Here is a 25,944-nt window from a genome sequence, read left to right as displayed (position 1 = left end):
ATTACAATCTCTGCTCATGAACTGGAGGTTGTCCATGACTTTGTGTACCTTGGCTCAACGATCTCCAACACTCTTTCTCTCGATACCGAGCTAAACAAACACATTGGTAAAGCAGCTACCACGTTTTCCAGACTCACAGAGAGTCTGGTCCAACAAGAAGCTGACGGAACATACCAAGATCCAGGTCTACAGAGCTTGCGTCCTGAGTACACTTCTGTACTGCAGCGAGTCATGGACTCTTTACTCACTGAAACTGAACACATTCCACATGCGCTGCCTCCGACGCATCCTCGGCATCACCTGGCAGGACAAAGTTCCAAACAACACAGTCCTGGAACGTGCTGGAATCCCTAGCATGTATGCACTGCTGAAACAGACACCTGCATTGGCTTGGTCATGTTGTGAGAATGGATGATGGCCGGATCCCAAAGGATCTCCTCTGTGGAGAACTCGTGCAAGGAAAGCGCCCTACAGGTAGACCACAGCTGCGCTACAAGGACATCTGCAAGAGGGATCTGAAGGCCTTAGGAGTGGACCTCAACAGGTGGGAAACCCTGGCCTCTGAGCGGCCCGCTTGGAGGCAGGCTGTGCAGCATGGCCTTTCCCAGTTTGAAGAGACACTTGGCCAACAGTCTGAGGCAAAGAAGGAAGGCCCATAGCCAGGGAGACAGACCAGGGACAGACTGCACTTGCTCCCGGTGTGGAAGGGATTGTCACTCCCGAATCGGCCTTTTCAGCCACACTAGACGCTATGCCAGAACCACCATCCAGAGCGCGATACCATAGTCTTTCGAGACTGAAGGTTGCCAACACCCTGGTATGGTACAAGTGTAAGGCTTCCCAAGTGGTTTTGCTCATGTGTAATCATTTGAAATGAAAGCCTTCCCCACAGGTTGTGTATGCTCATGATTTGTTTGCTAGATGCCTGGAGAAACCTGAGTTTAACCTCAGTGTTTTTCCACCATCTAGACATTTATACAGTTTTCCCCTCCTATATGGGTTGGAGCATGCCCAACAAGGGCTGATCAAGCTTTGAAGCATTTCTCCACAGCCTGAGGAGTGATGCAGCAACTCCCTGTTATGGGATGGTTCAATGAACACATAGCCGGATATTGCTGACTGATGATGTCCAAGAAAGTGGTGTGTTTGAAGCTTTTCCTATAGCTAAATCATTTGTATGATTCTTCTCCCATGTGCATTCTTTTGTGTGTGACATGGTGCAACTGGCACCTGCAGCTTTTCATCTCGACAAAAAGATGCTATCACATCATAGTTATATCCATGCCCTTGAAAGACATGGATTTATTATCAAAGTCAATTAGTCAGATCCCTTCCCCACTCATGAGAGAAGACAAGTTTCTGTACCAATTAAATTTTTTTGTACAGTTACAGTTTTCAAAGCAAAAGTTTTGTTTACACAGAAAAAGACCTTTACATAGAAAACTTACAATTACAATGCTATGAAAGTCAAGAAATATTTTAACCCCTTCTTCCACTATAGGCTCACCAAGCAGATTGGTCCCAGTCATTTTCCAAGGAAGTACAATAACTAGATCAGTTCATTAGTTTCAGGTTCCTGAACATAAAGCATCTCCCATCCACCACTACTGTCACCTTCATCTGAATGCAGACTTCTTATGTCACCACCTAGTATCCTGAAGGACATATCCTTTTCCAGCAGAAACTGCAACTTTAAGGGCTTCTTCCCAACTCTTGGTCTCATAGAAAGTTGATAAGGCATCAAACACTAAGAGAAGCACAATGGATTATTAACTAGAAATCAGTGCATGCTGGAAGAAGGGTGAAGTAAAAATGTAAAAAATACTACATGCTATGATTATGGAATCCATCCCAAGTTCTAGCACAGATTTCAAACACTGGCAGAGAAGTCACCCAACATCTTTTATTTTTAACAAATGTTCCAAGAAATATAAAAATTCTTTTTCAAACCCTTTTTATATTCTAGGCATTCCCCCTATCCATGGGAAAGACTCCCAAAGGTTAACACCCTGTGCCTATTTCATATGTGTCCACTACAGTAGTCTGCAGTGGACATGTGTGTCCACTACAGGCTGCTTGTGGTTTAAAGACCAACAGCACAATCCTATGCATGGTTACTCAGTAATAAGCCCCACTGTGTCCAACAGGACTTACTCCTAAGTAAGTGTGCCTATGATTGCAGCCTAAGAAGAGCAATCTCATAAACAAATCAGAGGTGCCAAATCAGATAGTTCTGTTCTCTACCCACCCTTGCACACAACACCATGGGTTTCTATTAAGGAGGATTCTTGCAGTGAGACTCCTGTCCTCTGGGTCAGTGCTCTGAATTCAACATTGGTGAGCAAGAATTCTCATAACTGCTTAATTTTTCAAAAGTCACAAGCAGTAACAACAGTGCTGGAGGAAAGACAGTCTTGGGAAAGAGCTAGTCATGCTTAATCTAAGCAGATTAAGGAGACTCATTTTAACAGTAGCATAAACTCATGCTTAACTTTGTCGCAGTGAAGTTTGTGTTACTTAACTTTTCAAGATTGTGCAGCCTGTCAACCATAGCTACAGATGATTCTGCCTACAAAAATATGGGCTAGTTTAGAGAAGGATTGTGGAATAATATTTCTGCTGTAAGTGCAATGGGAGGGTTTAATTTTCAACCAAGGAGTACATAGTATCTTCCAGTTCCCCTATTCTGCATAAAACAGGATTGCATTAAAGCACTCTTAAAGACCATTGTTGGAATATGGATTGGATATCTTCATTATTGTGGTACAGGAAGGGGACAATTTTCACAAGTCACTCTTTCACTCCCAGGTTGCACTGGAAGACCCCGACGGAAGCACAAAGGCATACAAAATACACTCCAGAGTCACCGTCAAACTGCCCGAGAGACTTACCTTGGTTGATTGCTAATGTTGTTGAGTGATAGTTTTTTGCATTGATGTTCTTTACCATGTACTCTTGAATTGGCAGTCGTGCCGTTTGCAAATGTTGTTCCTGGGCCCTTTGGAAGGTGAGTCTCTAGAAGTGCAAAATATATATTTAAAAAAAAAATCACACAAATATTTATTTGGAACCAGGTCTCACAAGGGAACATGAAAGAGCCGCCATGAAATATAATTTATGCTAGGGTGATTAGATGCCAAAGGAGGACAAAGAACTATAGAACCATACCAAAAGGTCTTTTTAGTCCAGCATCCCGTTTCCAACAGGGAGCAGTCTGATGCCTTCAGAAAATACATAAAAAGGGCAGGAAGGCAATTGTTTGTACCTAGCATACGGTGTTCAGAGGTATACTGCTTTCAACCATGGAGGCTCTATTAAGCGATCATAGCTAACAGCTAATGACAGGGAAATTCTGCCCCTGATGGACAGGATTCCTGTACCTTAACAACTGTGTAACAAAGGAACTTTTGGAAGAGCTTGCAGTATGGAAATTAGAAGAGCTATATGGCTGAACTTTGCTCTTCTACACAACTATTTAAAAGGGATAGGTTTGAAACTGGTCATGCACACACATCCAAAAAATTTAACACACCCTGTATTCCTGCAGAAGCAAGAACTTAAATTTAGGGGTGTACAGGTCAAGAAAAACTGTACCTACTAGAACTTCCTCTACTGCATAGCAATTATTCTTTCTTTGCAACCTAACTATGGTATTTCTTGTACATTCTTTCTGAAGTGTCCAACACTATACATAGCAACAAACAGGATATCAATATAAACACCACCTTTACTAATTTTAGATTGTATTCCTACTCACACTTGTCTGAGAGTAAGCTCCATTGAACACAATGGACATTTCCAATTAGACATGTATAGAATTGCACTGTTAGAGTGAATAACTAGCAATTTATGTAGTAACCTAGCCAAAACATACACAAAATACTCACCTTTTGAATGCTTTCATCCACCAGTCCACCAAGGATATACACTTTTTGCGGATCTACTTCATTCAGAGCTATAACACAGAAGGTGTGAAAGTATAATATATATGAGGAGACAAAAATGATTTGTTTTGTGCACAGGAACCCATTCATTGTGAGTTAGTGATTGTGCTACAAACGCTTGGGGTATACATACATGTAATTTGCTGCAGGAAATACCCATATACCCAACAGAAGTTTGCCACTGTTTTTGTTGGGAGTGGTTCGAGAGTGGAATTATAAGAAACATGGAGCAGCTGCTGAAAATGATATCGTATCAAATTCTCTTCATTTCACTGTAGGCGATTATCCTGTAGGGCACCGATTCTCACTGATTGTCTGTAAGACCCTGAGAAGTGGTCCATGAGGTCTCAGGAAAGACATTGTCTTTGATCACTTCCAACATCTTGCTGAGCAAGCACTCCCTCACGGAGCACCGGAATGGACTGTCCAAAGTGCCGGCTGCAGATGGTCCATTCTTCACCCTCTTTGATAGCCTGTAGGGGAGTGCTCCTTTGTAACATGCTTCCCCACAGACCACTAGAAAGGATGGAGAAACTGAAGGCTGCAGCTGTGTGCAGTCCATTTGCCACTCTCTGGTGGTCCATGGGGGAATGCTCACTTGGGAGATGAACAGAGAATAGACCACTCACATGGTGGGTGCATTGCACATGGTCCATGATGATTCCAATTTTTGCTTCAGTGGTCTGCGGGCTTTTAAAAGTTGGGAACCATTGCTGTAGGGTAATTTACCTTGAATTCTGATATAATCATGTTGTGTTATTTCCCTGTCACCAGTAGCCACCAATAATGTGGAAAATGGGTGGGGAAATATACCAGAACAATGGAAGGATGCAAGGCAAGGCGGATTACACTTTATAGAAGAACAAAAGTCAGAATCTGACATAAGGATGTTGTTTTCCATGATATCCTCATGTCAAGTGCCGCATGCAGCTCCACTTTAATTTTTTGAGCCTCCACTTTAATTTTTTGAGCAATGCACTAAGCTTGCAGGATATGCCCTAACAGTTTGGCATCTGAAACAACTGCTAGTATCATCAGTGTTAATCAACGTGCTTCTTGGAAGCAAAGAAAACCCTTAGTAATCCCTTATTATTGGTACAAATATGTTAAAACATCTTGACTGCAAAAAAGTGCATTGACAACTCGAACTCACGGTGGTCTTTCTTTTAGTAGTACATGCGAATGATAGTCACTTTTAAAACTGTCATTTTAGAGTCATTTGAAGAACTTTTGTTGTGTCATTTGAAGAACATCTGAAGAGTCATTTGTCATTTGTGTTTGTCATGAGGGCTGCAACAGTGCTCACTTTTTGCAGTATGGATCTAGTTACAAGCTGGGATACAAAGGATACAACATGCATGTATATCAGAGACAGTGTCTTGCGTAGAGCTGGAACTTGCTGTTTTTGTGCAGCAGTTCCCACTTGCTTCTTTGCCTCCTAGTTTGCAAAACAGCACATGTTTCTTCAATAGTGGCAGAGTTTTCCAGCATGCACCTGAAGATGCTATACCTGGATACACTATCCATGAGATATTTAACACCTGGACAGGGGGAAAAGGCTCTAAAACCCAATTTTTTACTACTCATTTAAAATAATCAAAATTTTCCAGTGAAAATCTTTAAGATCAAAAGGGGAACATACCATTCTCAGAATCCGGAGTAAGGTAAACAATAGTTTCTAAGGGAAACAGGTCAAGGTAACTTTCTGGAGTTACATCCATCTAAAAGCAAACAACACACATTCATGAGATTTTTTTTAAAGGCCTTTGAAGAGAAGCAGCCAGGCAGGACTGAGTACACATCTTGGAGAGAAAGCACATTAGAACTAATACAACTCTGTTGCTATTTGCTCAGGAGTTGGCAGACACAAACACAAAACCAAAACTTCCTGTCCAATTTAAGCCCAAGAATATTTATTTTCCCAAGCCCACTAAATAAACATGCTCCTAATAAAACTGGCAAATCCATCCTCAGAGACAGAAATTATCACTTACCAGTTCAGACTTAAGTAGCTCTAAAATGTTTCAGGATTAGTTATCTCAAAATTCAATTATTTTTCCTTCCCTATTTCTTGATCTTCAAGATTTTGTAATCTTCAACAAAGATCTTTCACCTTCTCCTTCCTCCAACTCCATGCCTTAGAGAGGCATGCATTACAAGCTTGTGCAGCCCCACAAAGGCTATTTAAAAATCACAATACACTGTGATTATTGATGAACATAACTGGTGGGATTAAAACTACATTGAAGGTCACCGAAATGACAACAGTGGCTAGGGTAAAGGAGATGTGCGGTAATGATTTTGTTTTGAAGAACTGGATACAGAAAGTTGAATGCTATCGTTTTGTGTGGCTTGTGAGAGTTCATAGACACCCTGGTGCTGCAGTAAACAGGATGCTGAACTAGCAGACTTTTGGGCTGATATAGTGAGGGAATTCTTATAGTAATTTTATATATCTACAATACACAGATTAGCTGGCATACTGATTTTATTTTATTTTTTGTTTCTTACAACAGTGATGGTCAACTTATTTTTGAAAGCAAGTCACATGTCAACTCCAAGTACAAGACACTATCATTACACCACATAGCTGAGTACATAAGCAGATCCCACCACATTCCAGGCCCAGCCCCCTGGACTCTTGGGGATGGTTTTATTCTCATTTCAGGTGTGTCACCTTTTTAGGAAGATATACTTGCCAGATAATTGGAAAATCCATCATTCATTCTTAGGCATGCTTCCTCAATGGGGCTGTTCCTTACAAAACCAGTGAGACAGAGCCAAAAGGGCTTCTGGGCTTTTCTGTTTGACCCGTAGAGCCTCCGTATCTGAGCAGCAAGTCGACTTATTTCCTTTCAAGAAAAAAAAAATAAAAAGCTCTTTAAGAACACTGATCTTTGGGCCCCAGCCCTTGCCCATCCAGACATCTTCAAAATTTTTAAGTTCTATTTACACTCATGGCTGGCACAATTCTTCCACATTAACTGTAGATGCTGGTAAGGTGAACAAAATGTTCTCAACTGTTGCCTTCTAAGTAGACCATAAGGAAAGCCTGCCCCAGAAAGGGATCATGAGGACAAGGCCAGAAATCTTTACAGCAGTGCCATGAGACAAGTAACATACCAAAACAATCACTTCAGACTAATGAACAGAAGGCATGCTTGAATGCTCCCAAGCATTAAAATCATTAATCTGTGTAGCACAGTCAGTCTAGGACTAGGGAGACCGGGATTCAAATCTCTGTTCAGCCATGCCAAGGACCTTTGACTAGTCCCTCTCTTTCCCCCTCCTCCACACCTCATGGGGCTGCTATAAGGATAAAATGGGAGGAAGAAAAAAGTAGTCCAGTCCTAAGCCCGGAAGCACCCAGGGCTCCAGCAGTGTCAAAATGGCTACTGCTGGATCCTATGGGTACCAGGTTAGTGCTGGCAGTCCCTTTGGAGTAAGGGAGTGTTTGCTCCCTCACCTTTAGTAGTACAGCTGCTGCTCCAATGGGTCTCCTCGGATCTGCACCTGCTTTTGAGGAGGCCAGTGTTGGGCTGCCCAGGCCAAGAGGGAGGTTAGAATTCGGCAGCAGAGGCTGCTACCATCTCTGCCCTCCTCCAGGACCAAATCCTCCCCTCCCTCTGCCCTCTTCCCACCCCCACCCTAAGAAGTCTTACTGCCAATCGTCTGTCCATGTGGCGTGGAGTTCTAACTACAACTGGCACTGTCCCAGCACCGGTGGCCCCTCCTCCATGGGTGCCATGGACATGCACGTTTGCAGCACCCAGTGCTTGCACAGGAGTTCAGCGCCAGCACTAGGGCTATTTAGGATTGGGCCCTAAGTCACTGTGAGCTTTTTGGGAAAAAGCCTGCATGAAAATAGAGTAAATAAATGATGCAAAATCATAAATAAAAATCTTTCACCATACACAAAACTAGTATTTCAGACTTAATGTAGTGTGTAATGTTTAGAGTGTGTACTAGTGTGGGCAGTGGAGGGGGGTATTTTTTCAACATGACAGAGAATTCAAATATAATTCCCAAAGCAGTACAACCTAGTAACAGATAAATCACTGAGAAAGCTGAATCTGCCTCTTATAGCAAAATCCAATACATATCCGTTCAAAATAAGCCCCACTGAGTTCAGTGGGACTTCCTCCTGGGAAAGTGTATACCGGCACGCTCCGGTATCCATGGATTCGGTATCCACTGTTTCAGTTATCCACAGATACCATGGATACTAGGGACACCTCTTAAAAAGATAGCAGAACATTTTAAAAAACCTTGTTTTACCAAGATTTTAAACTTTCCCCTTTCTTTTTAAAGATGTTCCCAGTATCCACGGTTTCAGATATCTGGAACAGAACCCCAGGGGATACTAGGGCACATCTGTATACAGGATTAGAACAACCTTATTATGCATTCAGTAGATGCTGCCTAGTCACGCTGAAGAAGATCACAATCCTAAAAAGTCAGTCATTTTTTTTTAAAGGAAGAGAGAATGGAAATCCATTGTTCATGTCCATCTCTACCTTCTTAGTCATGTGACTGGTCATGCCCAAGTCGATGCACAGCTGTGGGCCTGTTTGCTTGGCCTCCAGGAGCCGCTCTTTTGCAATTATTTTTAAATCCCACTTGCTGAGTTGGGGAGAAGCACCTGAAACAGACAGATATGTAGAAGGTAGAAACAACCCAAACTTCCAAGCCATGCAAACAGTGATCTAAGTCAAATTAAATGTACAGCAGAGGAGAATATATGGTATAGTCCATGAGCAGGCCACCGCCAATCAAGAAGATATGGAGGACTTTGGAAAGTGGTCACACGTCAACATCTCCCTTCAGAAGGAGTCTGTCTAGTAGAGTCAGTGACGCTTTGGACCAATTTTATACATGTTTACTCAGAAGTAAGTTCCATTATGTTCAGTGGGGCTTATTCCCAGAAACTGGGTACAGGGTTACAACTTATGTCCTGTATAGATTGACACTGTGGTACCAAATTATTTATAAAATTCAATGGTGGCACTTGGCAAGAATTAATACTATGGTTCATAGCTGCATGCACAAAATACCACACCTGTTTATTTAATTATCTGATTATTTTAATGCTTTGGCTTCATACAGGGCATTTTGAGAACTTGAGCTACCATGTCCTCTTGTTTTTACTGAGCTTCATCCTTGGATACCATGACTAAAACTGCCTATATACAAACAGCCTAAAGACAAATTGCTAATAAAAGGGCAAAAGAGAGTAGTTTGAAGAAAACCTGTAAACCAAGCAACAAAATCCTAGTATGGTGGTGATCACACTTTTTCACCTTAGGGTGTGCCCTAGGACTCTCCTTTGCAGCCCTATATTGCCAGAATGGTAAATAGAGATGACTACCTGTATTTCAGGGATGCTTGACTACTATTTTCATGGAAGAATCCCGGATGAGGCTCCACCAAGCCCATAAATCTCATGCTGGCCTATTAATGGAGCTTCTGTTGGTCCTTGCTACTACCATTTCCTACTCCGGCCTGAAGGACTTGAAGGAGAGGCAAGAATTTCCCTTGTTTGTCCCACATCTAGCTTCCTCCGAACTTCCACAGAAGTGAGCAGAAACTCTGCCTTCTTCTCAAGCCCACCAACATGAACAAGCAAGAAAAATCCTCACTCCCCTCCCCCACCCTTGTCATACAGCTCAAAAGAGAGGCAGGGGCTTCAGAAAGGGGGGGACTGCAGGAGAGTCTCCCCAGTGTTTCTTTCCTCACGAACATCTACACAACTGAGAGATGACTTCCCCCTCCCATGCTTGTTAGAGGAGAAGAACTTCCTCTTAGTTGTGATGTAATAGGGGAAGGAATTCTTGCTCCTTTTCACTTTTCCAAGTTTTAATGAAGAGAGGCTGCTGGGAGTCCTTCTTGGCCGAGAGTCTCAGCACTCACCCCAGCATGCAGCCAAATGAAACTGTTGACACATGATCAAATTCCCCCCTCCCCAATGCAGTTTGACAACCCACCATCTTAGAACAGGAAAATACAAGACTGCACTTTGCTCATACCTTTTCCTTCAGCACGCTTAGCTTTACGGAGTTCTCGCTCATGTTTTCTTTTACTCTTTTTTGCCAACACAATCTTCTCCCAGTGTCTCTGTTTTCTCAAAACATTTCTCTTCATGCAAAGAAAAGAAGTGGTCGTCAAATCAAACTATGACCCTATCAACAATTGCTAATCAGTCACGCAGAGACTCAACCCATGTGGTTGGATTTCCATCAGCAACATCTGCATAGATTATTGCGGTCACACAGTAATACTTTCTCACTTCACAATGTCCCGTACATACCGAACACCAGTTCTCATTTCTAGCAAACTGGTCCCTGGTGCTCGCACAGTCCAGGTCAATCTGCAGAAGCCCAAAGATGTCCCAGAGATTTTCCCCATTTTCATCTTCCTGACAGGTAAGTCCAAGGTCCTGCTGTCGATCATGCTGGCCTCCACACGTATTCTCACTTTCACTCTCAGAATAGGTCATCATTTTTTAAAACTCCTGCAGGCAGATTTGACGCTCTGCAATTTGACATAATTTAAAGATTGAAGCTCACAAACTTGACTCAAGTCCACACATTTTCAGCTGCTAGGACAGAATTGGTCTGTTTAACCCATTTTTGCCCAGCCCACAGGTGTACACTTTTGGTCCCTGTTGCGTATATGCAACATTGAGCAGAAATGGCTTAACAAGGCAGCTGCCAATAGCATGTAAGAACCTTCCCTATGCTTTGCAAGATTGGTACATCCAGATACATCCAGCTGGTTCTAAGCTAGAGGGTGATGCCATTTCTTTGAAAACAGCAGACAGAGCTGGTTCACACATGCATGTTCACCACTTGACACTTGCAGCATCAAGTGGGGGGAGAGTGGGCTTACATCCATCAGCCGCTCAGCAGAAGGTCTGAAAGGAGCACCATATCTGAATGACAGTAGGGTTTCTTTGTATGATCCAAAACCTTTGTTATATACTGTAATGGGTCTTTTTCAGACCTTAAGGAACATGTGAAGATTCCCCATGAGTCTCCTGCTTCATTCATGTTCATTTAACCTATTTTTGCCCAGCCCACAGGTGTACACATTTGGAACCTATAATGTATATGCAACATTGGGCAGAAATGGCTTACGCTACAATCCAATACACTTACCTGGGAATAAGTCCATTGAATTAGTAGGGCTTACTTTTGAGTAGACATGATTACAATTGTGCTGTTAGAGAGGGATCTTCACATGTTCCTCATAGGATCTGAAATACAGGCAGCTCCCCCCAAATACAACAAATACCCCCCCATACAACATAACAAGGTTCTGGATTATACAGAGTAGCTCATTTTGTTTATACATAATAGGACCCAGTCAGTTATAAAGTTTTGAGGAGGATCAGGACAAATGTGATCAGCAATTGATCAAGTGATAGACTTAAAAATAAAGTCAAACCTGCCTGAGTCTAGGCTGCAGCCACCTCTCAACATGCACCCAAATTGGTAAAACAGCTCCTGGGACTTAACGATACACTCTCAGTACTGTATAAGGTCTGAATGCTTGTGACTTACCTCCTCAGAAAAATGAATGACCAAATACGATCCAACAATGGGACCTTCCAACCAGACTTTTTCAGAGTCACTCTGACTTCAAAAGCAGAACACACACACACTGCTTCTTAGGAGACTCGCCTTGAGAAACTTCCTTTCTAACGTCACACACAAGGTGGTTTCTATTGCATTCTGGGAGTTGTAGTTTATATGCTCCCAGCCTCTCTTGTTGCAGGAGGTGGAGCAAATCACCAGTGGCTTTTTAATAGTCCTATATTGTTTAGTTTGGAGACAAGCTTTTTTTCAATTTCTAGAATGTGAACTCAAGAATTAGGTGACACCACCCCAATGAAACTTCTTGATGAAAGTCAAAATAAGTGCTTAATTGATAACATTTTACTAGTGTTGATAATAGTGATAAAACTAATAACATTTTAGTAAGGGCCCAATCCTATCCAATTTTCCAGTGCTGGTGTAGCCATGCCAGGGCCCAATCCTATCCAATTTTCCAGTGCTGGTGCAGTTGTGCCAGTATGGTATGCACTACATCCTGTGGTGGAGGGGCAGTCACTGGGGCTTCCTCGAAGCATAGCAACATGTGTTCCCTTACCACGGGCCTGCAATGTGGCTACACCGGAGCTCAAAAGTTGGATTGGGCCCCCAATGGAGTGTGCATTGCTACTGTGGTGGGAAGGCAGTCACAGAGGCCTCCTCAAGGTATGGGAACATTTGTTCACTTATGTCAGGGCTTCATTGCAGCTACACCGGTCCTGGAAAGTTGGATAGGATTGGGCCCTTAGTCAATAACATTTTACTAGTATTTTTCTAATTGGCATCCCAACCCTAATACAAAAACTGCACACCAAGCCCCTAAAAGTCCCCAAAGTTAAAAATGATTTTTTTAAAAATATTTTTCTCTCTTCCTCTTTGCTTTCAGCTGCAATCTTAGCCACACTTACCTGAACAGACATGCATAGGGCTGGGCTGTTTGAGAGTACAGTGCTTTCTCATTTTTCCTTGCAAACATATTAGTTAAAACTGAGATCCACAATTCTTAAACTCTGTCATGATTGACTCTTGGTCTTTCATGCCCTCCAGAGAACTGACCTTTGCTTTTGGAACAAAGAGAGAAACCTGGAGAAGAATAGCTCATCTTGACCTAATTGCTCATAAATCCGTAAAGGCACAATCCTAACCAATTTTCTAGCACCTAGGTAAGGGCAATGCAACTCTGAGGTAAAGGAACAAACATAGCCTTGCCTTGAAGAGGCCTCCATGACTGCACCCCAACTGCAGGATGCAGTACATATCCCACTGGCACAGCTATGCAGTGCTGGAAAGTCGGTTAGGGTTGCGCCCTAAACCACTTTCTCTGCGTGGTTGTCAATGCCAGCAATTAAACATATCATAGGAGCCCCGTTCCTGCAGATAACCCCTAATGTAAGTGATCTTTTCTGGTAAATCAATACCCCGAGGATCAGGCCCTTCCTTATAGTTTGGTAAAAATAAAATTGTATCATCCCATGAATAAAGTCTGTTTGCACTGAACTGACTGAACGCAGAGAGGCAGGGTCTGTTATGCGATTTAGGAACAGAAGTGCCTGTTGGCAATGTCCTCTGGACAGCTCTCCAAGTCAAAGATGCACAGCTTGCAATAAGGATCTCCTTGGACTCCTCCTCGGGAGTCCGGCAACCTCCTGATTTTTGAAATGGGCTATGTCAGAATGCCAGATGCAAGGGAGGGCATCAGGATGAGGTCTCGTTATCTGGTGTGCTCCCTGGGGCATTTGGTGGACTGCTGTGAGATACAGGAAGCTGGACTAGATGGGCCTATGGCCTGATCCAGTGGGGCTGTTCTTATGTTCTTATGAGTTTTGCACCCTTGGTTTCCAGCCAGATTACAGGATCGCGATCGCCATTCGCTCTCTGACAGCCCAATCCTATCCACACTTTCCAGGGAGTAAGCCCCATTCACTCTAACGGGGCTTACTTCTGAGTAGACATGCACAGGACTGGGCTGTCGCACGTTTACTCAAAAGAACATCCCTTAGTGGGTTCAAGTCAGTGGTGCTTCCTTGCAGGTGAGTGAGCATGGGAGTGCAGGCTGAGGCTGCAAACCTGCACATGGCCCGTGCAGTTCTATGCACGAAGATGTCCATTTGACTGTGTCTTTCTCTTTGCGGAAAGGCTATGCACACGTGGATCCTCTGCACGCTCAACAGCCTGGACTGCGACCCACCCCTTCCGATCGCAGCCCCATTGGTTTTTCTCCTTGGAAAGACGATCCTTGCGTGGAGATGGGGCGGGCGAGCAGAGGTCTTGCGGGGCATGCGCTGTTGGTCTTTCACCTTTGATGCTGAAAGCTGCCAGCCACGCCTTCTTGTTTCTTCTGCTTTTCCAGCCGTGCAAAGGAAGCACCATGATGATGAGGAGGCTTCTGGGCAGTGTCTTGCAGCTCCGTCGCCGGAGCGCCATTTCCGTGAGTCCTTAAGCAAAGGCAGCCACGCTTGTGATTCTTGGATCGCTTTCTTTGGCTGCTGATGTAGTGCCCGCGGGGCTTATGCTGAACCGGGGATGGTTCCAGTGTTGGGGGTGGCGCATGAGCACTATCTTAACTCCAGAGCCCAGGTCAACCAAGTGGGTACACCCTGTTGCACTGGTCTCCGTAGCCAAGGTTTGCTGGGCAGGTAGACCAGGGTTCTGCCCAGGCTTGGAGCCCAGATCTACCTGCTGGGGAGACATGGGCTCCCATTCCGCCTCTTCCAGGCAGCTAGACCTGACCTCCCAGCGCCCAGCTACTCCCCGTCCCGATGGGCACCCTTCCCTCCTGGTGCCACTGTTTGGGGGGACCATGCACCCATACCCCCCCCTGGATCTACCCCTGTGCTGAACAAGGGTGGCAATGTGATGTGATAGGGAATGGGGTGTTTAATTGTGGCACAACTCAGAGCCTCCAGCAGTGCCTTTCCTGTCTCGATGCCACCCCAAAATGTGCCCCTAAGAAGTGTTTTCAGGAAACATAGCCTAACAGTCTCAGTGACACCCTTAGAGATGAATGGCCCTCACGCCTTTGAGGTGCAATCAGATGTCTTAACAGCGCAGTCCTAGGTAAGGAAGCAAGACTCGTGTTCAGTGGGGCTTACTCCCAGGAAAGTGTGCAGGATTGCTGTTTGAAGCAGTGATTCCACCTCCTTCCCTGAATGAGTGGTTGTAGAAGGGAATCTGAGATGCCCTTATAACACCAGTGCAGGATTAGATTCCCCAGTTCTCAGATCCTTACATGCAGGCCGCATGGTATGTATGAGGATCCTTCGTTCTTGCCTGGAAGAGATGGGGGAGAGCCTGGAACATGGAGTCACTTTTTAAAGGGGGCTGAGTTTAAAAAGGTTTGCTGCATGTAATAAATCTGAATTGGATAAGGTTGTCAGTGGTTTTAACTGACCTGCTCAGGTACAAGTAGCTGTCCACAGTTATGTGGGACAGAATCATGTGAACAGGTGGCTTTTTCATGTATTTTCATAGTTAGAAAAGTTACACTTGCTAAATGCATTCGTTAGTGAGGTAGGAACCATGCTGATTCTTCTTCAGCAAGGCATGTTCTAGTATATAGTATAGAATCTATACACTTAATTATTTTTAATTGTGTTTTCCCACAGTTTATCCCAAACAGGCATTAAGCTGATGGATGGATGGCATTAACTTCCTGGATCCCTTTTTAAATATTGGTTTTACATTGGCTACCTTTCAGTCTTCTGGCATGGAAGCTGATCAAAGAACAAGTTACATATTGTTGTTAGAGCAGCAATTTCACACTGGAGTTCCTTAAGAACTCTTGAGTAGATGCCATCTGGGCCCAGTGACTTGCTAATGTTTAATTTGTTAAACTCTAGTTGCACAACGATCTGTTTTGTTGCAAGAACGTAGTTGGGCCTTCAACACCAGCAGGAGCCCATTTCATCAGCTTTCTTCACTGCCTTTTCTCAGTAGATCTGCCCATTTAGTCTGTGGCAAGGCATTTGATTAACTTTTCAGCACCTCCCCCCAACCCTGTGTATTCTTACTGGAGTTCTGTATTTTGATTTGATGCTTCAGTTTCAAGCTGTCCTTATTTTGCAAGCAAGAGGACCAACATTTAATCCATTTCCTAATAATGTTACTGCCTCTCTAAGAGCCCAGTCCGGAGCTCATTAGTGTGGGTGGTATGAGCGTACCGCCAGCGCTGGGTGTCACAAACATGCCATAAGGCATGTCTGCAGCACCCGGAGAGGAGGGGCTGCTGGCGCTGGGCCAGCACCAGTCGGCACTGAGCATCAGCGCCCGCTCAGGCGGCTGGCCGGCGCTCCAGCAGTGCTGGCTGGTGGTAAGTAGTATCGGGGCAGGAAGTGTGCAGAACAGGGAGAGGGTGGGGCAGAGGAGGAACTGGGGTTGGAGGGGATGGGACCTACGGAGCTCTGCTCTGCCAGATCCTGAACTCCATGTCAGGCCAGAAGGATAGCAGGTGCAGACCTGAGAAGCCCCATTCAGGGCCTGGGGCTTTCCCTGGGGGAAGGAGATGAAAGTCCCCTCCCCCCCAGGAGACCTCAGATGGCTGCTGCAGGGCCGCAGGATGCAGTGGTAGCCACTTTGGCACCATTGCACCCAGTGGTGGCACCACCTTTAGGATTGGGCTGTAAATGTGGCAAGCACTTACATAGTATCAAGAAACATTTTCTAGCCAGAGAAAAAGAGCAGCTAAAAGCCTACAGGAATAGAAGTCTTTCATGTTGCTTGTAAAACAAAAGGGATGTTGCTGTCTGTGCAAGCTGGTTCATAGGGTTGGCTCTCCCTGTTTCCCTCCCCCACAAACACTTTTTAAATGCCTCCAAGGCAGGGAAATATTCAGCAACTTTTGCTTCACTGGTCCAGCTGCCTGCCTTTCTCTCCCACATGCTGTTTGGCAGGATTCTCCTCTCCCACTAAATAGAAGAGAAGGGCAGCACTGAGGAAAGCCAGGGATACTAGCACTACAATCCTATACACAGGAAAGCCAGGGATAATCCTGTCACTGGAAAGCCAGGGATACGAGTACTACAATCCTATACCCAGGAAAGCCAGGGATAATCCTATCACTGGAAAGCCAGGGATACGAGTACTACAATCCTATGCACAGGAAAGCCAGGGATACTCCTGTCACTGGAAAGCCAGGGATACTAGCACTACAATCCTATGCACAGGAAAGCCAGGGATAATCCTATCACTGGAAAGCCAGGGATACGAGTACTACAATCCTATGCACAGGAAAGCCAAGGATACTCCTGTCACTGGAAAGCCAGGGATACTAGCACTACAATCCTATGCACAGGAAAGCCAGGGATAATCCTATCACTGGAAAGCCAGGGATACGAGTACTACAATCCTATGCACAGGAAAGCCAGGGATAATCCTATCACTGGAAAGCCAGGGATACTAGCACTACAATCCTATACACAGGAAAGCCAGGGATAATCCTATCACTGGAAAGCCAGGGATACGAGTACTACAATCCTATGCACAGGAAAGCCAGGGATAATCCTATCACTGGAAAGCCAGGGATACGAGTACTACAATCCTATGCACAGGAAAGCCAGGAATAATCCTCTCATTGGAAAGCTAGGGATACTTTGCACTACAATCCTGTGCACACTTTCCTGTGAGTAAGCCGTATTGAACACAGTGAGTTTTACTTCTGAGTAAACATCCATAGGATTGTGCTGTCAGTCACCTGAGGAGTTGGGTGCCTTTGAAGTCTGGCTTTGAAACACAGGGAAGTTTGAAAAGCTGTCTGTGAGAAGGCACTGGGGGTAGGGAAAACTTTGTTGTTGAAAGTTAAAATAATAATCCGCTGAGCTTCTTTAAAGTAGCATACAGTAAATGGTGCACTGAACCTTATTAAAAATAAATGCTTGTATGCTAATGAAGTCTGACATATACCATACTAAGACAAACAGAAGGTTTTTCTCTTTTCTAGTTTCTGCCCTTCACTGGGTTGGGGAGCTTTGGGAGAAGACCCCAAACTGCAACCTGGAACCAGGAATACACCACAGTGGGAGGGAGTGCAACTAAGCCAATTGGGCGCTATCCAATACCCAATAAGACAGACTTGCCATATGATATTGTGGAGCTCATGGAGGAAGTAGAAGTAAAGGTAAGAGTTCTGTACTGAAGAAACAAAACCAGCTCTTTTTCTTTTCTTTTTTTTGAGCCAGACACAGAGAAAAATTTCTGATTAAAAACATATTACCTGTATGTTAGATTTGGTACACTATGTGATAGGAGTTTCACAGCAAAAGTTACTGGGCTATGTGATGCTCTGACTGGACATAAAAATATTAGTGCTTTGTCACTCTGCTGCTGTCCCAAGGCAGCCACTATTTGCCCTAGGTGTGTGGTAAAATCCAATAGTTATTTACAAGCTTTTATTTGTGCTCCTTATAGCTTACACTGTCATCTATCTCACTGGGGGCACAATCCCAACCAAATTTTCAGCACTGGAATAGCTGTGCCAGTGGGGCACATGTTGCATCCTGCAGTTAGGGGGCAGTCATGAAGGCCTCCTCAAGGTAAGGCAATGTTTGTTCCCTTACCTTGGAGTTGCATTGCCCTTACCTTGGTGCTGGAAAATTGGTTAGGACTGCACCCTTAGGGAAACACAAAGATATATATTGTGGTTCTGCACACCCTGTGACCTGTCAAGCCCAATGCAGTACATCCAGTCACATACAGTGGCCCATCAGGGATTCAATATAAATCTCCTGTGTTTGTCTGCCTAGTTCAGACTGCCAAACAAGGAACTGTTGAGCACCAGGCAGCCAGTGATGTATATCTGGCAGACTGCCTTTGACTTGGTGGGTCACAGGTCTGTTCTGTGCTACCTCGTTGGGCCAAAAGGCAGCGTAGAAATCCTTAAATACTTTGGAATCAGAACAGCTTGCTAAACTTTATTGCAGAACTGATTTGGATGTTGTCATTGTGTAGTGACCTGGAGTTTGACCCAGAGCTAATTGTCACAGGGGTGCATCTGAGTTTGAAAATGTGTGCAGCATTACTTGGAATTTTCCATTAGTAAAAATACTAAGTTCCTGGCTACTTTTTCTCAATTTTTTTTTTCACAGACTGGGTTTTTGCCCAATGTGTTCAAGATGATGTCTCATCGGCCAGCAGAATTTAGAGCATTCTTTGCTTATTACAATGCTATCATGAACAAGGAGACAGGTAAGGGAAGCAGCTGATGGAAACTTCTAACCTGATAAGGCTGTCATAAACCAACAGTTGGATGAACATTTACATTGTAACCTTCCTTACAGCCCAATCCATGTCTGCTCAGAAGTAAGTCCTATTATAGTCAACAGGGCTTACTCCCAGGCAGGTGTGGATAGGATTGCAGCCTCAGTTCCCTCAGCAGAAATAATGATCAGACAACAATCACTTGCATTGGCTATAAAATGCTACAGGAATCTGTCAAAATTTCCCTCTGAAACAGAACAGACAAAAGGCCTTCCAGAATCCCTGGACTTCTTATAGTGATGTGACTTTGTGGACAGTTGAAGTTGCATATAAGATTGAGTTCCTGAAAGCAGGATTCCCGTGATACAGAAATTGTGGCCTGGAGCACACTAACCATTGCTGGAGCACTTTTTAAAGACCATAATGAAAATAAGAGGAGAAAGCTAAGTATGTAGCTGGAGGCTTTCTTGACCCTTTCCGCATGCACTGAAAAAGCAAAGCACTTTTAATTTTAATTAAAATAGCACAAGCCTGGGGACTTTTGAATCTCTCTGAGACTGATCAAGAAATACAAACCATGTTTTGCATTTCTGTCCTCCATAGGAAACCTAAGCAAGGCTGACAAAGAGCTCATTATTGTGGCCACAAGCATCATTAACAAGTGTCCCTACTGTGTGGTTGCGCATGGTGCTTTACATCGAATATACTCTAAGAAACCAACATTGGCGGATCAGGTCAGTGCCTATTTATGTTGTTAATCTCTTTCCATATTTGACTTTGTGCTGCTGTGAGAGATGTGTCTAATGTGCACAAATAACCATGGTGGGGATCACGACTGATGCTTGGGAACTATCTGTGTGAAGTGGCCCACAAAATAATGACCTGGGTGCCCAATCCTATTCAATTTTCCAGTGCTGGTGCAGCTGTGCCAGTGGGGCGTGCACTGCGTCCTTTGATGGGGAGGCAATCACAGAGGCCTCCTCAAGGTAAGGGAACATTTGTTCCCATACCTTGGGGCTGCATTGCGGCTGCACAGGTGCTGGAAAGCTGGATAGGATTGGGCCTGGGTCTTGCATAAAGAGAAATTTGTCCTTAATTTGAAAACCAATATGCAGGTTACCCTGGTGAAACTTGCATGTCAGTTAACAATTTAACTCTGATTGGTTGATGCAAGATACTTTGCAACTAGATGAGAACATTTGAAAGCTTTTTGCAGCAGCTCAAGGAAAAGTTCATACCCAAAGTTCCGTTAGTCTGAGTTGTATTGAAGACGCCATTCTGGGAGATGAAGTTTGTTGTGCATTAAGTCCGAGAAGGTGAACCTCCCTAATTCTCACTTAAAATAATTAGTTGTAATTGGCCTGATGTTATGAGCACTTTGTCTACTATGTCCCATGCTTGCCTTCACCTGAATCAAATGTTGTGCTTTTTAAGCCTTGATGGTTTATAATTTCCTATGGCTTTGCTTTTCTGCAGGTCACAGTGAACTGGAAACTGGCAGACCTAAGTGATCGGGAGCTGGCTATGTTGGAGTTTGCACTTGCTATCTGCCGTTCAGATAACATAACTGAAGAGCACTTTCAGAAGTTGGAAGCACATGGGTTTGATCGTGAAGATGCCTGGGACATTGGTGCCATTTCGGCCTTTTTCGCCATGTCTAACCGTATAGCTCACTTAACAGATATAAGGCCAAATCCAGAATTCTATATCATGGGAAGAATACCTAAAGATAAAGAGAAGACAAAATCCTCTGAGTAAAGCTTACTGGTACCAAAATCTTTGCAAGGGCTCTTGATATGGAGACCGAGCTTTGTTAATCAAAGAATGGGAATGCACAAAGTTAAAATGGCAAGGACTGATTGCAAGATAAGGGACACTTATGGCTCTTTTATTATAAAGTACTCTGAAGGTTTTTTCAGTGGGGATCTCAACAGTGAAAGGAAAGACCTGAAAGACATGGTGAGGTCAGGCATTTGCTGCTCAACTTCTTTTGATTGTAATTGTTGATCTGTGATTACTCAACAAACTGATGTACTGTGATGATTACTCAACAAACTGCAGGGTTAACTCTTTCACCGTATCTTTTGTTCAACTTTACAGGGCCAAGTTAAGGTTTTGCATACACTCTACAAATATTACACTTACTGTAGATACTCGCCTATAGGTCGAAAAATTTCTTCCCAGAAAGGCAGCCTGAATCATTGCCCTGCCTTATCTCTGGGGCAGGCAAGCAGGGTGGGGGGAGGTGAGCGAGCCAGCCAATCACTATGGTGGGAGGGAGGGAGGGAGCTAGGGAGTGAGCTGGAACTAGAAAGAAAGTGATCTGTGGAGAGGAGGCTGTTGTGCAGGCTGGGGCTGCTGCTGAGCGCTCCAGCTGCCTGCTGTTGCCCAGCTACAGGAGCTTGATGGGCTGGGCTGTGCAGGGCAGGAGCATCTGCCACCGTAGCCTTCAGCAGCCCTCCCTTGCTCAGCACCAGCACCCACAGAGGCATCGCTGGAGCGGCACCCAAGACAGAGCAGGATGCACAGGAGGCAATGAACTGTGTGAGCCTGTGTGGGAGAGAGAAGCAGTCATTTGAAACAGCCGAGTCCATCTTTCCTTCTTCTTCCCCCCTTCCTACTGTATATAAACTTCAAGCACTCAGTTGGAAAGCCCAACTTGCTAACCCCCTTCCCATCGCCCCACAGATGAAGCTGGACGGGGGGGGGGAAAGGGGGAAGAGTGATCTTTTTTAAAAAATAGAAGAGAGAGGCAGCCTGCAGAAGGCTGTACCTTTGTTTCTCAAGCCATTGAAAGGGTGAAGTCCATCTCCTCTTTCTTTCTTGTTTCTGCCCCCTCCCCCCTTATAGAATCCAAACTTTAAACTCTCTGTTGCAAAGCTGAGGCTTGCTAATCCCTCTCTCCATAATCATTCACCACAGATGAAGTTGTACTGGGGGGGGAGAAGAGTTAACTTTTATAAAAGGAAAAGTTTGTGTGTGTCTGAGAGAGGGAGAGCACTTAAAACAGTTAAGGCTACTATCCTATCCTCACTTTCATGGGAGTAAGCCCCATTGACTATTAAGGGACTTGCTTCTGAGTAGGCATGCCTAGGATTGGGCTCCCAGTCTATTCCCTCTTCTTGTTTTCCTCTCCACCTCCCCCCCCTTACTATATACAGTCACACTTCAATCATTCCCTTACAAAGCTTTTTGCAAAGCTTGCTAACCTCATTTCCCCCTATCCTCACCAATGAAGTTGGACTGGAGGGGAAAAGTGCCTGCATTTGTGTATGGGGGGGAGGAGCATCTGTGAGTGAGAGAGAGAGAAGCAATCCCCCTGTGTGTGTGTGTGTGTGTGTGTCCTTTTCACTGGAAGAGTCCTGGAGACCTTGCAAAGATGCAAAACACAGGAAAAGAGAGTAGAATTTAAAGTAGAATTATTCTGCAGCAACAGGTATTTTAGCCAGAGACCTTTGCTGTATGCTGGCAGGAGCTCTGAAGCATTTGCAACTGCTGCTTATGTGGTAAGCTTTTAGGAGAGCATGCTTGCTTCTGCAGTATCCCCAGGCAATCAGGCATTTATGCAGCAAAGTTTAGCTGCCTCTGTGCCCATGCAGGAGCCACTGAAACCCTCCTGGGGGAAAAGTAAGGGATTAATTGCTATCCCGGAGTTCCCCACCCCCCACTTGGGGTTGTGTGTGAATAATCTTATTGGCTGGCTTTATTGTACTTCACACTCTGGCTTTTTACGAGTTGTGTTTTTGCAGCCTTGCTAGTTGTCCTGTTTACTATAATACGGATATTTTAAATTAAATTCTTGTATATGTGTTCCTAGAGGCTTTTGATGCTACATTAACCACCCGGGGGGGGGGGGAATAATCTTATGCTTCAGAAATTATCTCTGAGTATTTTCTTGATCCTTACTAATAATACATTAAATTTTGAAAGGGTCAGGAGAGAGAATAATTCCTTTGATGGTTGCTAATTCTTGCCTAATTTCCAGTGGTCTTCCTTCACTTCACCCTCTTTCAATAGTCAAAAGTGGAGATAACTGGACTAAATTGTGAGGTCAGAGCATGCTGAATTTCATAGCAAGAGATTGATAGTGTATTAATGCTGCTTAATAATATATTTGTAGAATATATTATTTAATTTTTATTTCATTGTAGGGGATGTGCCAAAAATTTATGGGCCCAGGGTGCCAAATGACCTTTGCATGCCACTGAGTCAGACACCCCCCCTAAGTTTAACCCCCAACTTATCCGAGGGTCATAGAAAATTCCATGGAGAAATGTGGATTTCTCACAGTGCTCTTGTGCAAGGGATACAAATATAGGTGACTTTCTCTCCTCCAGCCTTGTTTCCTCAATGCAAGGTATTGAAATGTACACCAAGAATATAATAGTTGTGGTGGCATCTGATGCAAGTCTTGTTTGTTATGTTTTTGCTCTAGATATATGTGAGAGACTCATTTCCTCCTCATATTTTCCAGCAAATCTGAACATAATTCCTCAGATAACGCAGCCCTCTCCTTCCACAGTACTAGCATAAGGCCGAAGATCCCCCCCCCCCCCAAAAAAAAAACTTGGATGGTGTTATCAAGCACCATGCAATAGGCTCCTGTGATTCTAACATTATTATTAGAATTAGGCTGCAGTCCTGTATGTACTTATCTGGGAATAAGTTCCATTGAATTGAATGAAGCCTATTTCTGAACAGACACACTTAGGACTGCATTGCTGGACCTTTTCATAGCAAAATATTTGCAAGTGGAAGTGATTTGTCCAATTTGAGATATGTCTTTTCTGATGCTTGGTGAGAAATGGGACAGAAAGAATTCTAAATGTCTGAATTAGTTTTCCCCACAAAGAATTTTCTTTTGATCTATGTGTGCTTCAGAGTTTGCTTCTCCAAAATGCCTCCCCTATAAATCTGCCAAGGATCAAATAGCTGGTGTGCCTCAGACTAGAGCTTCTTCTGACAGAGTGAACAATCAACCATTTTTATGTATATGTATTTTTGTTTGTTCAACTAAGTAAGTTATAACAATTTGTTCACAAATATATTAAAATTCCAGCATGAAAAACAATGTGAACATGTATTGGCAACCTTCAGTCTCGAAAGACTATGGTATCGCGCTCTGAAAGGTGGTTCTGGCACAGCGTCTAATGTGGCTGAAAAGGCCAATCCGGGAGTGACAAACCCTTCCACACCGGGAGCAAGTGCAGTCTGTCCCTGGTCTGTCTTCCTGGCTATGGGCCTTCCTTCTTTGCCTCTTAGCCTCAGACTGTTGGCAAAGTGTCTCTTCAAACTGGGAAAGGCCATGCTGCACAGCCTGCCTCCAAGCGGGCCGCTCAGAGGCCAGGGTTTCCCACTTGTTGAGGTCCATCCCTAAGGCCTTCAGATCCCTCTTGCAGATGTCCTTGTATCGCAGCTGTGGTCTACCTGTAGGGCGCTTTCCTTGCACGAGTTCTCCATAGAGGAGATCCTTTGGGATCCGGCCATCATCCATTCTCACGACATGACCAAGCCAACGCAGGCGTCTCTGTTTCAGCAGTGAATACATGCTAGGGATTCCAGCACGTTCCAGGACTGTGTTGTTTGGAACTTTGTCCTGCCAGGTGATGCCGAGGATGCGTCGGAGGCAGCGCATGTGGAAAGCGCTCAGTTTCCTCTCCTGTTGTGAGCGAAGAGTCCATGACTCGCTGCAATACAGAAGTGTACTCAGGACGCAAGCTCTGTAGACCTGGATCTTTGTATGTTCCGTCAGCTTCTTGTTGGACCAGACTCTCTTTGTGAGTCTGGAAAACGTGGTAGCTGCTTTACCAATGCGCTTGTTTAGCTCGGTATCGAGAGAAAGAGTGTTGGAGATCGTTGAGCCAAGGTACACAAAGTCATGGACAACCTCCAGTTCATGAGCAGAGATTGTAATGCAGGGAGGTGAGTCCACATCCTGAACCATGACCTGTGTTTTCTTCAGGCTGATCGTCAGTCCAAAATCTTGGCAGGCCTTGCTAAAACGATCCATGAGCTGCTGGAGATCTTTGGCAGAGTGGGTAGTGACAGCTGCATCGTCGGCAAAGAGGAAGTCACGCAGACATTTCAGCTGGACTTTGGATTTTGCTCTCAGTCTGGAGAGGTTGAAGATAATAATAAAACCAGGCAACCATTATGCTAAAGCATGGCTTTTAAATAATGGAATGGAAATAACAAGAATTAAAAAAAAAAAGAAATATAGCCATTACTGCATGGGTAATCCAAATTGGGTTGGTGGCGGCGGCAAAGAATGGGACAGAAGTAAAAATGCACACTTACAATAAAAGACAAAAGTGATTTTTTTCCTATCCTAAGTATACACAGTTATCCAAGATCTTGGTCATTGCACTCATGCCTAGCTAGGCAGCTGTGCAGTCCCCTTTGATGCTTCTGCTAAGTGGGCAAAGAGACACCTTTTAAAGTGTTGCTTGCCCTATTGGTACAGCTGCACAGGTCCATTTTAAACAGTGGGTTCCAGTGCTAAAATGTTTGGGAAACACTGATCTATAATAAAGCACACTGGTTTTTTTTGCATCTGTTTCATTCATTAAGCCATTTCTGCCTAACGTTGCACATATGCAACAGGGATCAAATGTGTACATCTGTGGGCAGGGCAGAAATGGGTTAAAGGCCCAGTTTTTACACTGTCTCAGTGTTTTTCAATGTTTATCTCCTGCTGTTCCACTTCACATGATCCACCTATTGGAAGTACCACCAGAAGTAACTGGTAGTGATATTGCCAGTTACTTCTGGGTTGAGAGGTAACGAACATGTGACGTGACAAGCACCAGTAAGAGGCTCAGGCTGGACTGGAGGGCTTTTTAGAGTGGGTGAAAAGCATGCTTTGGAGCTCTGCCCACCAAGCCTCCTACTGATGTTTGTCACATCAGGTTGCTCGTCTCACTGATGGGCAGCAGATGTCCAGGGGGTCCTTCAAGTACCACCAGGCACCACCTCAAGTACCACTGGTTGAGAACCTCTGCACTATCTCATCAAGCAGTGCCTCTGACCATGTGTTGAGTGCGCTCACAATGTTTGTTTTTTTAAGCCCACCTATCTAAAAGAAGTGAAATAAGGACAACACTGAACATGATGCTTTCCCCTTCACATGATATCCTTTTGTTGTGGAAAGTGGCCTTGCTGGGCAATGATCTTCTGTGCCTGAGCCTGTGGTGTTCTGTGGGGTTTGGTTTCTGTGG

At 44.3% G+C, this 25,944-nt stretch overlaps 2 protein-coding genes across 2 annotated transcripts; one reads left to right on the top strand and one right to left on the bottom strand.

Moving 5' to 3' along the window:
• Window positions 1-1,306: 1,306 nt before the first annotated feature.
• On the bottom strand, window positions 1,307-11,595 carry TRMT10B (tRNA methyltransferase 10B). Its single transcript, XM_066616925.1, has 9 exons — window positions 11,507-11,595; window positions 10,252-10,475; window positions 9,971-10,079; window positions 8,462-8,586; window positions 6,644-6,796; window positions 5,587-5,665; window positions 3,888-3,955; window positions 2,892-3,015; window positions 1,307-1,747 (listed from the first exon to the last, which is right to left on the bottom strand). The coding sequence occupies exons 2-9, from the start codon at window positions 10,441-10,443 to the stop codon at window positions 1,641-1,643; spliced, it is 957 nt and encodes a 318-aa protein (XP_066473022.1). The 5' UTR covers window positions 10,444-10,475; window positions 11,507-11,595; the 3' UTR covers window positions 1,307-1,640.
• A 2,225-nt stretch (window positions 11,596-13,820) lies between these two features.
• LOC136641675 (uncharacterized) lies at window positions 13,821-20,799 on the top strand. Its single transcript, XM_066617661.1, has 5 exons — window positions 13,821-13,964; window positions 17,472-17,648; window positions 18,616-18,715; window positions 19,331-19,461; window positions 20,204-20,799. Exons 1-5 carry the CDS (start codon window positions 13,839-13,841, stop codon window positions 20,483-20,485), a joined length of 816 nt encoding a protein of 271 aa, XP_066473758.1. The 5' UTR covers window positions 13,821-13,838; the 3' UTR covers window positions 20,486-20,799.
• The last annotated feature ends 5,145 nt before the right edge of the window (window positions 20,800-25,944 follow it).

This window comes from Tiliqua scincoides, chromosome 2, assembly GCF_035046505.1.
Source record: "Tiliqua scincoides isolate rTilSci1 chromosome 2, rTilSci1.hap2, whole genome shotgun sequence".
Taxonomy (NCBI): Eukaryota; Metazoa; Chordata; class Lepidosauria; order Squamata; family Scincidae; genus Tiliqua; species Tiliqua scincoides.
Note: the sequence above shows the minus strand (reverse complement) of the source record. Positions and strands in the feature narration are given on the sequence as shown.